The sequence below is a fragment of the Pinus tabuliformis genome, chromosome 9, assembly GCF_031772625.1.
Source record: "Pinus tabuliformis cultivar Carrire ecotype Pingquan chromosome 9, CPIR1, whole genome shotgun sequence".
NCBI classification, from domain to species: Eukaryota; Viridiplantae; Streptophyta; class Pinopsida; order Pinales; family Pinaceae; genus Pinus; species Pinus tabuliformis.
Window position 1 is genome coordinate 1,763,675,388 of NC_142307.1, and position 12,840 is coordinate 1,763,688,227.

Below are 12,840 nucleotides of genomic sequence, written 5' to 3' on the forward strand. Positions count from 1 at the left end.
GACCCACTAAATCCATGAAATATGAGCCTCCCTAGAAGATTTTTTCCTTGTCGTCTATGTTGTTGAAGATTGTAGTGAAAAACCCTTTTAAGCATAGTTTAAGTTCTAGATCCCCTTTGAGCATCCAATTTTTAACATCCTTTCTAATGGCCAAAGTTCGGCAAATTGGCATATAATGGCATGTAGCCACATATGTTCTATTTTCACTCCTATTTTCTTTGGAGGAATCTCTAATAAGGGATATTTTTTTCGTTTGTGATAAGGAGAAGAGCTCCATTTGTGGCAGAGGTTGTTTGATTATGAGGAGTTACAATGGAGGACTCGGGGACTTGCGCGTTGGCAGAGGTAGATTGTAGGGTTGCCTTTGTTGCTGATATCGATTCATTCTTTTTTATTGTCGGTTGATTTGATCTAATAACTATGACATTTCAGAAAGAGTTGCTTAGTCCTCTACACCTCACTCACCTCAAGGGGATGCCATGACTCTAAATAGAAAGTGTGTATAGAAAAATTAAAAAAAACCTAAAATGACTCAAAACCTCCAAATTATACCAAAACTAATCCCTTATCTATTTAAAAATATTTTTCAATTAATAAAATTATAATTAATTTTTTATATTTTAAAAATTTATATTATGTATTTTAATTTTTAATTATATATATATATATATATATATATATATATATATAATTAAATGAAATTATTTTATAAATTAGTTATCTTCTTTTGTCATAATCTAACATGATCGGATCTTGTAACATTTTTTTCCCTTTTAAAAATATACACAAATTTTGATCTTGAATATTTTCATCATTCTATTTCTTTTTTCCAAAAATATTTCTTCGCATTTCAATACAGAGGATCCAATCATTGGACAGATTGGTCACCTAATACTGTCATATTTTAGTTTTGTCATATAATTAAAATAAAACAATTTAAATTCATATTATTTAATATTTAAATAATAAAAAATAATAATATAATTTTTAATATTTTGTAAATATATTTTGAATAATATAATTTATAAAATCTAGATATAAATGTAAGTTTATGTTGATAATCCAATTAAAAATACTAAAGCATCTTAAAAATACTAAAATAATTTTACAACTTCAACGATACCTTTTCTTAAATATCTTTTTAAAACTCGTATCGTATTACTTTTTGGGGTGCGGTAAAAATGGAGCATTGTTTAAACATGGTGGAAGGTAGACTTGACTTTCTCCGCCTATTTTCAAGCTCACGCAGCTCCGTTGATGGGGTTGATAATGAGAAAAACAAACTCCATGCAGCGCAGCACTTTCTCATTCCAATTCTTGAGGTGGTTAAGCTTCTCGCCTCGTGCAGGTACTATGCTGGAAAGACCGCCAAGGTTTTTGTTTTTATTTTTGTTTTAATTTTATTTTTTATTTTATATATATATTTTTTTAATTTTATATATATTTTTAATTACTCCTAAGCCCAATAGTAATGATTACTATGATCCAACACCAATTCTGGAAGAGGTATCAGAGCACAATGTGAATCACCAAATGGACCTGAACATGTTTTGTAAAACCACCTAGATATCAATGTTGTCTTTGGTGTCTTTTTTTTTTACTTGGTGCTCTATACTTAGAATGTAGGATTGTTGGCTGCAATCCATCTTCTCTCACTATTATGCACTTGGTTTCTTGGCTCAAGTTAATTTTTGGAAGGTTTTTTTGTCTCATACCTTTTGGGCTTCCATGATTAAGTTAAATGCTACCAAATTTTGACACAATCACTACCATAATATACCCTATATAAATTTCATATAATATAAATTTTCTCACTGACAAAAAAACAAAACAACTTTAAAATTTAAATTATTATCATTATTCTCCATTCTTTATAAATAATTTCTACTTATCTATAAAATTTTGTATATTTATCCAAACAAACATAAAGATTTTTTATTCTCACACTTCATTTAAATATAACCTCATAAAAATCTACTTAATCCAAAAAAACATAAAAATCTTCCATTTTCACACTTCATCTAAATATGATCCCATAAAGATTCCAGTTATAACATAAAGATCTTCGATTCTCACACTTCATCTAAATATGATCTCATGAGGATACAAGTGAGATCATTCACAATATACAATCTCACACTTTATTTTATGCCCGACATAAATATATCCTACTTATCCAATCATAAAAATCTCACACTGCATACATTCCCACGTTAAATCAATAACATAAGCCACCCTTCTATTATAAAATCCATAACCTAACAAGAACAACATAGGCAATTCTGGATTAGGTGTGACAAGTCCCATACTTTCTTTGTTGTTTCCACTCCCTTGTGAGACCAGCACCACTTTAATTATTTATTATATCCATTCACGTGATGGCAAGACTTTGTCCAGATTGTGATGCAGTTTTTGCATTTCTTGAACAAAAGACTCCAAATTACTATAAGAACATCCTTCTTTGTCCACACTTAGTTTAGCAACCTTACTCAGCGCCTCGGCTCTGGCTCTCATGCTCTTTCCTTCTTCCTCTGCCAAAAGCATGGTGACAGCTCTTCGTACTTCCCCTTCATCTGGAATTCCGCTCACATCCAAACATATCTGTATGCCTATCCCCAAACGTTCTACCAGGAGCTTAGAGTTAAAGGGCTGTTCTGCAAACATGGGCCACGTGACCATGGGGACTCCCACGCTGATGCTCTCCAGCGTAGAATTCCACCCGCAGTGGCTCAAGAATGCACCTACTGAAGGATGCGAAAGAATCAAGAGCTGAGGCGCCCACCCCCATATGATCAGCCCCCTCTCTCTCGTCCTCTCTCCGAATCCCTCCGGCAGCCCCACCTCCGTCTGTCTGGAGCCTTTCACATCCGTGTGAGAAGGACATCTGATGGCCCACACGAAGGCCTGCCCGCTACTCTCCAACCCCGAAGCCAGCGCACAGATTTGGTTTTCGTTCAGGAAAAACTGGCTCCCTAGGCACACGAATACCACCGAATTCGGACGCCGGGAATCTAGCCACCGCAAGCACTCATCCTCGTCGATATCCGCCGCCTTGCCGCGGCTTCGAATTTTCCGGCGATCTATCCCCGTCTGGCCTATAGCAGCGGGAGGAAGCAGGGGACCAATGCTCCACACAGGTTTCCCGGTGAGGCTCCCAATGTAATCGATCGCCCGGGATTCCAACTCGTAAAACGTATTAATAATTATGCCCTCCCCCTCCAAGCTCCCGTTAAGCTCCTCCCTCAGAAAATTCCAGAGCGGATGAGATTCCGGATCACGCCACGATACCGTCAAGTCGGACCTGCGGAGCTTAAGCCCGAAGATGAGCTCCGATACATCAAAAGACTCGTCGTCGTCATACGAGGTGCGGTTAAAGACGAAGTGCATGAGAGACAACCCGAACGCCCCACACGTGTAGAAAGCCACGCTGGGGATCCCGAGGTTGGCACCCGCACGGCGAGCCCATCCCGTTGTCATGTCCACGATGATGCAGCATACCGGAGCAGTACCCGAATTAGTATTCATCTGTTGATCCAACCATTCTTGAAATGCGGCCGCCAGCTTGTGCGAGGAAGCAAAGAGCAACGGAACGACGTGCATGGGGACGTTGTCCGTGCTGTCGGCTCCCGGGGGCACCCCCTCGATTGGAGGCAAGGGAATAGGTACCAGCCGGATGTCCAGATTCGAACCCTCGACCTCCGGCTGGAGACGTTTCGCATTCCCCGGGGTGGTGATAAACGAAACTGTGAAGCCGCCGCGCGAGGCGAGAAGCTTGGCTAGCTGAAGGAATGGAATGAAATGGCCCTGAGCCAACGACGGCACCGCCACTAGATGTGGCTTTCTTTCTGCCATTATCGGCGAACAAGCAACCTTCACAAATGGATGAACACAGTACTATTACTCGAAGAAAACCAGATCACAGTACTATTACTCGAAGAAAACCAGATCGGAGTTTCTATATATATAGACAAAAATTTAGAACCAGGTGCTTCCATTTGCAAACTATGACATTTCCAGACAGAAGGTGAGTAGGAATTCAGAAATTACAGAAGGTAACGTTTTAATCAGTAAAATATAACGTTTTAATCAGTAAAATATTTCTCGATCTTTAAAATATAATTTGTTATTTTTTATGGTTTAAATGTTATTTTTCATTATATATCATATCAATTAAAAATTTTAACTAAAAAATTTAATTTTTTTTCTATATATAAATATATATAAAATTTTATATATATGAAACTGATATAGACATTTAACATAAATCTTCAAATAGTTTGTATAAATATTTTGTTGAAATATTTTTATTATTAAAAATATTATTCATCTTTTTAATTATAGGTGACATGTTTTTTTATCTATTTAGTACAGAATTTTTATTTTAAAAAATACACTGATAAACTTACACATCCCTTCATAATAAATTGTAAAATAACCCTCTTAACTCAAAAGTCATAAATAATATCTAATAAAAATATAATATATTAAATAATAATTTTTTTAATAAATATTATCTATATATTTTAATTAAATAAACAAAAAAATCCACAAAATAACCCATTAACCAAATTTCACTCATAATAAAATAATGAATTAGTTGTTTATGATTGACCACCTTCCGGACGAAAAAATCACATCTCTCTTTGGAAATAAGTGACATATCACCAACTACGTAGACATCACCTCCTGGTGTTCACTCATGACTTGGTTGGCCGACTTTCGATGGTGCACCCGTGATAACTTTATCTGGGATTTGAATTTTTGAACATCGCATCTAGAAGTTCCACATGTTATCGTGTAACAAGTTGAGTTTAGCGCTCTTTCATTATTGAGTTTCACCTCCATACATTTTTCAACACGGTATCTATAACTTCCACTTTCTTCTAGGGTACCTATAACTTCCACTTTCTATTTCAACTTTACGGTGTCATTTAGGTAAGGTTTTTCTTCCGCTGTCGTTGTCGCGTGCAGCATTTCCCCTCCGTAGATTAGTTACTAAGTGCAGCATTTCACTTTTATAAATAAATTAGCATGTGCACCCAAGACATGTGGAGAGGTAGCACTATATGAAACAAGGATGTGGATTTGGAATGTAAATAAGAATTTGGATGTGAAAGGTAGGAAGAATTAGGTGGTTAGCACTATATGAAACAAGGATGTGGATTTGGAATGTAAATAAGAATTTGGATGTGAAAGGTAGGAAGAATTAGGTGGTTAGCAGTATATGAAACAAGGATGTGGATTTGGAATGTAAATAAGAATTTGGATGTGAAAGGTAGGAAGAATTAGGTGGTTAAAGTATTGGTATAGTAGAATTTTCCATGTGGGTAAAATTGTATTATAGAATTTGTAATATATCAGATTTCTATTATCGAATGTATAATTAAACTAGAAGCAATCTTCAAGGGCTTATAATTGTGATATTCTATTATTTTTTACCATTTTGTGTGAACTACATCTTGGCAATTATGATGAGACGCTGTTTGGATGGGGGAGAAAAAAAAACAATTCAAAAACACACATTTCATAGGGTGCTCAAAAGCTTAAACGAATTGAATTGGTGTCCATCTCTGCTACAATCTAAGGAATCCTTGAGTATTAATCATGTTGTGATTTTGGATGGGCAACAAATGGATTACTTGCTCTCATTCTTGTTTCAAAGTTTAGAAATTGAAGCTTGGAAGACTAAATAAGTCGAAAATGACAACAATTTGTTTGCAAACAAAACATGGAAATTTTGAAAACTTGATGCCTATTGGAATTTCAAGAAAAAACACAAATGATATTCTTAACTCTATTATATTGTTATAATTCATCTACATCTTAAAAAAAAAAAAAAAAATTAAATAATTACATACTTATGTATATGATAATTAAATATAAAGTAAATAAATATATGTAAATTCATTTTAAATTTGGATTTATCAAGCATAGAAAAGTGTTAAATTTGTTAATACATAATTTTTTTAATATAAAGAATTTAAAACATAATAAATAATTAAATAATATATATGTATATTAAAAAAACTATTGTTTTTCATTTGTATTTTTATGGAGGAAAGAAATCAACTTCTCTCTAAAGTGAGTTGTTGGTACCAAGCCAACCCACATGTATACTCAAGAGTTCACAAGGCTCAAAGCCAATATAACAATATTTAAGACATTATAACTCATCATGTTACTAGCCAAGCTTTGAACCTAGTTGGAGAAGATAACAACCATTATACCCAACAACCCTATATAAATCCAATTGACAAAATTTTATCTTCTTAATATCCAATAAAACTATATTTAAAATATTATCACTTAATTACATATTTCTAGTATTATTTTTAAATTTTATAACATAATTTTTCCTATATTTTATTATTTTAATTAAATTATATTTAATTTTTTATTCTATTTAAATATAATTTATATGAACCTATATAGATTGATGAATTGCTACAAAAATATATCATTGATAGAAAATTTACCGAAATAGATATTATTTAACAATTTCATATGTAATTGTTAAATCAATAACTGAAATAGTACACTTTAACAACTTGAAAAGTTTATGGGATAGTTTCAATATTAAATGTTTCAAGTTTATGTGGATAGTTTCACTATTAAATTTCATGAATATGAAAGCAATAAAATATCTGATACTTAAAGATATATAAAATTATATATTAAAATTTATAAATTTTATTATATTTAAATTTTAAAATATAAAAAATAATTATAAAAATTTAATGATTAAAAAGTAAAATTATATATATATATATATATATATATATATATATTATTTTATTTATTTTTAAATTTAAAATTTTTTAGTTCTTTAAATATATTTATAATAAAAAAAATTAATATAAAAATATAAAATAGTTAAATGATAAAATATATAATTTAAGTTATTTATATTTTCTTTTTTACTAAAAATTTAAGAGATAGTTTTATTTGAGATTAAAATATTTTTGGAGTTTTATTATTAATCCCTTGGGTTTATTATTCTTTTGGGTTTATAAAATTAATCCTTTGGGTTTATAATATCAATCTCTTGGATTTATTAATATAAGCATTCATATTCTTAGGTTATAATATTATTCACAGGGTATTGGACCATGGTTGACCATTCATGGTTGTCCATTGTGACGATGCGACATTGCACCATGGGTGACCATGGTTGATACTCATATTGAGACAATATATGTCACAATGCAACGTTGAACCATGTTCGACCATGATTGAATTCATAAAACATGGTTGACCATAATTGATACTATAAACCCAAGGGATAAGAATCGTAATCCCAAGGTATATAAACCCTAAGATAAATATTATAAATCATAAAATAAATATATTTGACCATGGTTAACCTTAGTTGATTTCTATATTGAGATAATCCTTGTCACAATGTGGCATTTCACCATGGTTGAAAATGCTTGACCATGATTCATTTTCAAATCGAAAGAATCTTTGTCACAATTCAACATTGAACCATGGTTAGCCATAGTTGATTCTTTATCATAATGCGACGTTGCACCATGGTTGAGACAATGATTGATTTTCATATTGAGACAATCTTTGTCACAATGCGACATTGGACCATGATTGACAAAGGTTGATTTACATATTGATCCAATCATTGTTACAATGCAACATTCGACCATGGTTGAGCATAGTTGGTTATGATTGACCATAGTTGACCATGATTGATATTATAAATCGAAGAGATTGTTATTATAAACCCAACAGATTGTTATTATAAACCCAGGGGATTGTTATTACAAATCGAATGGATTAATACTAAAACCCCAAGGGATTATGAACCCAAGGGAGTAATATTAAGCCCAAGGGACTAATATGGTTTATTCTCATATGGACACAATATTCATCACAATGCGACATTGGACCATCGTTGACCATGATTGATCTTATAAACCCAAGGGAATAATAAACCATATGGATTAATACTAAAAACCCAAGGGATTATAAATCTAAGGGAATAATATTAAACCCTAGGAATATGAACCCTTAGATTAATAAACCCAAGGGATTGATATTATAAACCCAAGGGAATAATAAAACCAAGGGATACAAATTATAAATACAAGGTATATAAACCCTAACATAAATGTTATAAACATTAAAATAAACATGGTTGACCATGGTTGATTTTCATTTTGAGACAATCCTTGTCACAATGCAACATTGGAGCATGGTTGAGCATGCTAAACCATGGTTGATTTTCATATCGACACAATATTTGTGAAAATGTGACGTTCGATCATGGTTGACCATGATTTACCATGGTTGAACATGGTTGACCATGATTATCATATTGAGGCAATATTTGTCATAATTTGAAGTTGGACCATAGTTGAGACGATGATGGATTTTCATATTGAGACAATCTTTGTCACAATGTGACGTTGGACAACGACTGACCATGATTGATTTTATAAAACATGGTTGTTCATGGTTGAATAATATTAAACTCAAGAGACTAATATAATAACCCAGGGTATATAAACCCTAAGATAAATATTATAAACACTAAAATAAACATGGTTGGCCATGGTTGGCCACAATTGACCATGGTTGATTTTCACATTGAGACAATCCTGATCACAATGTGATGTTGGACCATGGTTGAGCATGCTTGACCATGATTGATTTTCAAATCAAGAGAATATTTGTCACAATGCGACATTGGACCATGGTTGATTATAAACCCAAGGGACTAATTATCCCAAGTGATTAATACTAAAAACCTAAGAGATTATAAACCGAAGGGAATATTATTAAACCCAAGGGATAAATATTATAAACCCTAAGATAAATAAGATAAACCGTAAAATAAACATGGTTTACCTTGGTTGGCCACAGTTGATTTTCTTATTGACAAAATATTTGTCACAATGCAATGTTAGACTATGGTTGACGATGATTGATTTTCATATTGAGAGAACCTTTCTCACAATGCGACATTGGATAATTGTTTACCATGGATAACCATGTTGACACAATGTGACGTTGGATGAAGAGACAATCTGTGTCATAATGTAAGGGATTGATATTATAAACCCAAGGGAATAATAAACCCAAGGGATTGATATTATAAACCCAAGGGAATAATAATCCCTAGGGATTAATACTAAAACCCCAAGAGATTATGAACCCAAGGGAATAATATTAAACCCAAGGGATTGATATTATAAACCGAAGGGAATAATAAGCCCTAGGGATTAATACTAAAACCCCAAGAGATTATGAACCCAAGGGAATAATATTAAACCCAAAGGATTAATATTATAAACCCAAGGTATATAAATTGTAAGATAAATATTATAAACACTAAAATAAACATGGTTAACCATGGCTAATTTTTAAATTGAGACAATCATTGTCACAATGCGACGTTGGACCATGGATGAACATGCTTAACCATGTTTGATTTTCATATCAACACAATCTTTGTGACAATGTGACGTTCGACCATGGTTGACCATGATTGACCATGGATGACCATGATTGATTTTATAAATCTTAGGTTGACCATGATTGACCATAGTTGATTATGATTATCGTATTGAGACAATTTTCATATTGAGACGTTCGACCATGGTTGATTTTCATATTGAGACAATTGTCATATTGAAACAATCATTGCTACAATGCGACATTCGACCATGGTTAACCATGGTTGGATATGATTGACCATGGTTGACCATGATTGATATTATAAAACAAAGGAAATAATAAACTGAAGGGATTTGTATAATAAACCAAAGGGATTAACACTAAAACCCAAAGGGATTATGAACCCAAGGGAATAATATTAAACCCAAGGGACTAATATTATAAAACCAAGATATATAATATTGAGCATGCTTGACCATTATTTATTTTCAAATTGAGAGAATATTTGTCACAATACGACATTGGGCCATGGTTGATTATAAAACCAAGGGAATAATTAACCCAAGTGATTAATACTAAAAACCCAAGGGATTATAAACATAAGGGAATAATATTAAACCCAAGGGATAAATATTATAAACCCAAGGTATATAAACCCTAAGATAAATAATATAAACTATAAAATAAACATGGTTGGCCATGGTTGACCACGGTTGATTTTCTTGTTAACAAAATATTTGTCACAATGCGACATTAGACTCTGGTTGACCATGATTGTTTTTCATAATGAGAGAACCTTTCTCACAATGCGACATTGAATAATGGTTAACCATGGATAACCATGTTGTCACAATGTGACATTGGATGAAGAGACAATCTTTGTCATAATGTGAGGGGTTGTTATTATAAACCCTGGGGAATAATAAACCCAAGGGATTGATATTACAAACCCAAAAAGATAATAATCCCTAGGGATTAATACTAAAACCCCAAGAGATTATGAAACAAGGGGAATAATATTAAACCCAAGGGACTAATATTATAAACCCAAGGTATATAAACCATAAGATAAATATTATAAACACTAAAATACAAATGGTTAACCAAGGTTGATTTTCAAATTGAGACAATCCTTCTCACAATGCGACGTTGGAACATGGTTGAGCATTCTTAACCATGGTTGATTTTCATATAAACACAATCTTTGTGACAATGTGATGTTCGACCATGGTTGACCATGATTGACCATGGATGACCATGTTTGATTTTATAAATATTAGGTTGACCATGGTTGACTAAGGTTGACCATGATTGACCATAGTTGACTATGATTATCATATTGAGACAATATTTGTCATAATGCGACGTTGGACCATGGTTGATCTTCATATCAACACAATCTTTGTGACAATGCGACGTTCGACCATGGTTGATCGTGATTGACCATGCATGACCATGTTTGATTTTAAAACATAGTTAACCAAGGTTGACCATGATTGACCATGGTTGAACATGGTTGAGACAATGATTGATTTTCATACTGAGACAATCTTTGTCACAATGTGACGTTGGATAATGACTGACCATGATTGATTTTATAAAACATGATTGTCCATGGTTGAATAATATTAAACCCAAGGGAATAATATAATAACCCAAGGTATATTAACCCTAAGATAAATATTATAAACACTAAAATAAACATGGTTGACCATGGTTGGCCACTGTTGACGATGGTTGATTTTCATATTGAGACAATCCTGATCATAATGTGATGTTGGACCATGGTTGAGCATGCTAGACCATGATTAATTTTCAAATCAAGAGAATCTTTTTCATAATGCTACATTGGACCATGGTTGATTATAAACCCAAGGGAATAATTATCCCAAGTGATTAATACTAAAAACCCAAGGGAATAATATTAAACCCAAGGGATAAATATTATGAACCCAAGGTATATAAACCCTAAGATAAATAAGATAAACTGTAAAATAAACATGGTTGACCATGGTTGGCCATGGTTGATATTCTTATTGAGAAAATATTTGTCATAATGCGACATTAGACTATGGTTGACCATGATTTATTTTTATATTGAGAGAACCTTTCTCATAATGTGACATTGGATAATGGTTGACCATGGATAACCATGTTGTCACAATGTGACATTGGACGAAGAGACAATCTTTGTGATAATGTGACCATGGTTCATTTTCGTATTGAGCCAATGTTTCTTAGAATGCGACGTTGGAACATGGTTTACTAAGGATGACCATGGTTGCCATAATGTGACGTTGGACCAAGAGACAATATTTGTTACAATTTCGACCATGGTTGACCATGGTTTATTTTCATATTGAGACAATATTTGTTAGAATCCGACGTTGGAACATTGTTGACCATGGTTGATTTCCATATTGAGACAATCCTTGTCACAATGCGACATTGGACCATTTTTGAACATGATTGATTTAAATGTCGAGACAATCTTTTTCACAATCCGATGTTTGGCCATGGTTGATTTTCATATTGAGACAAACTTTGTCACATTGTGACATTGGACCATGGTTACCCATGTGTTTTAAAACCCAAGGTAAAATATTATAAACCCTAAAATAAACATGGTTGACCATGTTTGATTTTCTTATTGACAAAATCTTTGTCACAATGTGATGTTAGACTATGGTTAACCATGATTGATTTTCATATTAAGACAACCTTTCTAGCAATGTGATGTTGGAAAATGGTTTACCATGGTTGACCATCGTTTATTTTCATATTGAGACATTCTTTGTCACAATGCGATGTTGGAGCATGGTTGACCATGGATGACCATGTTGTCACAATGTGACATTGGACCAAGAGACAATCTTTGTCACAATGTGACCATGGTTGATTTCCATATTGAGACAATCATTTTCAAAATGTGATGTTGGGACCATGGTTGACCATGATTGATTTTCATATCGAGATAATGTTTGTCATAATGCTAAATTGTACCATGGCTGACCATGGTTGATTTTTATAATGAGATAACCTTTCTCACAATGCGCCATTAGATAATGGTTAACCATGGATAACCATGTCGTCACAATGTGACGTTGGACGAAGGGACAATCTTTGTCATAATGTGAGATATTGATATTATAAACCCAAGGGATTGATATTATAAACCCCAAGGGAAAAATAAGCCCTAGGGATTAATACTAAAACCCCAAGAGATTATGAACCCAAGGGACTAATATTATAAACCCAAGGTGTATAAACCATAAGATAAATATTACAAACACTAAAATAAACATGGTTGACCATGGTTGATTTTCAAATTTAGACAATCTTTCTCACAATGTGACGTTGGACCATGGTTGAACATGCTTAACCATGGTTGATTTTCATATCAACACAATCTTTGAGACAATGTGACGT

At 32.9% G+C, this 12,840-nt stretch overlaps 1 protein-coding gene across 1 annotated transcript; it reads right to left on the reverse strand.

Annotated features, from left to right (window-relative positions):
- Positions 1-2,064: 2,064 nt before the first annotated feature.
- On the reverse strand, positions 2,065-4,047 carry LOC149155836 (scopoletin glucosyltransferase-like). The gene has a single exon (XM_089441230.1). It carries the CDS (start codon positions 3,850-3,852, stop codon positions 2,362-2,364), a length of 1,491 nt encoding a protein of 496 aa, XP_089297356.1. The 5' UTR covers positions 3,853-4,047; the 3' UTR covers positions 2,065-2,361.
- Between the last annotated feature and the right edge of the window lie 8,793 nt (positions 4,048-12,840).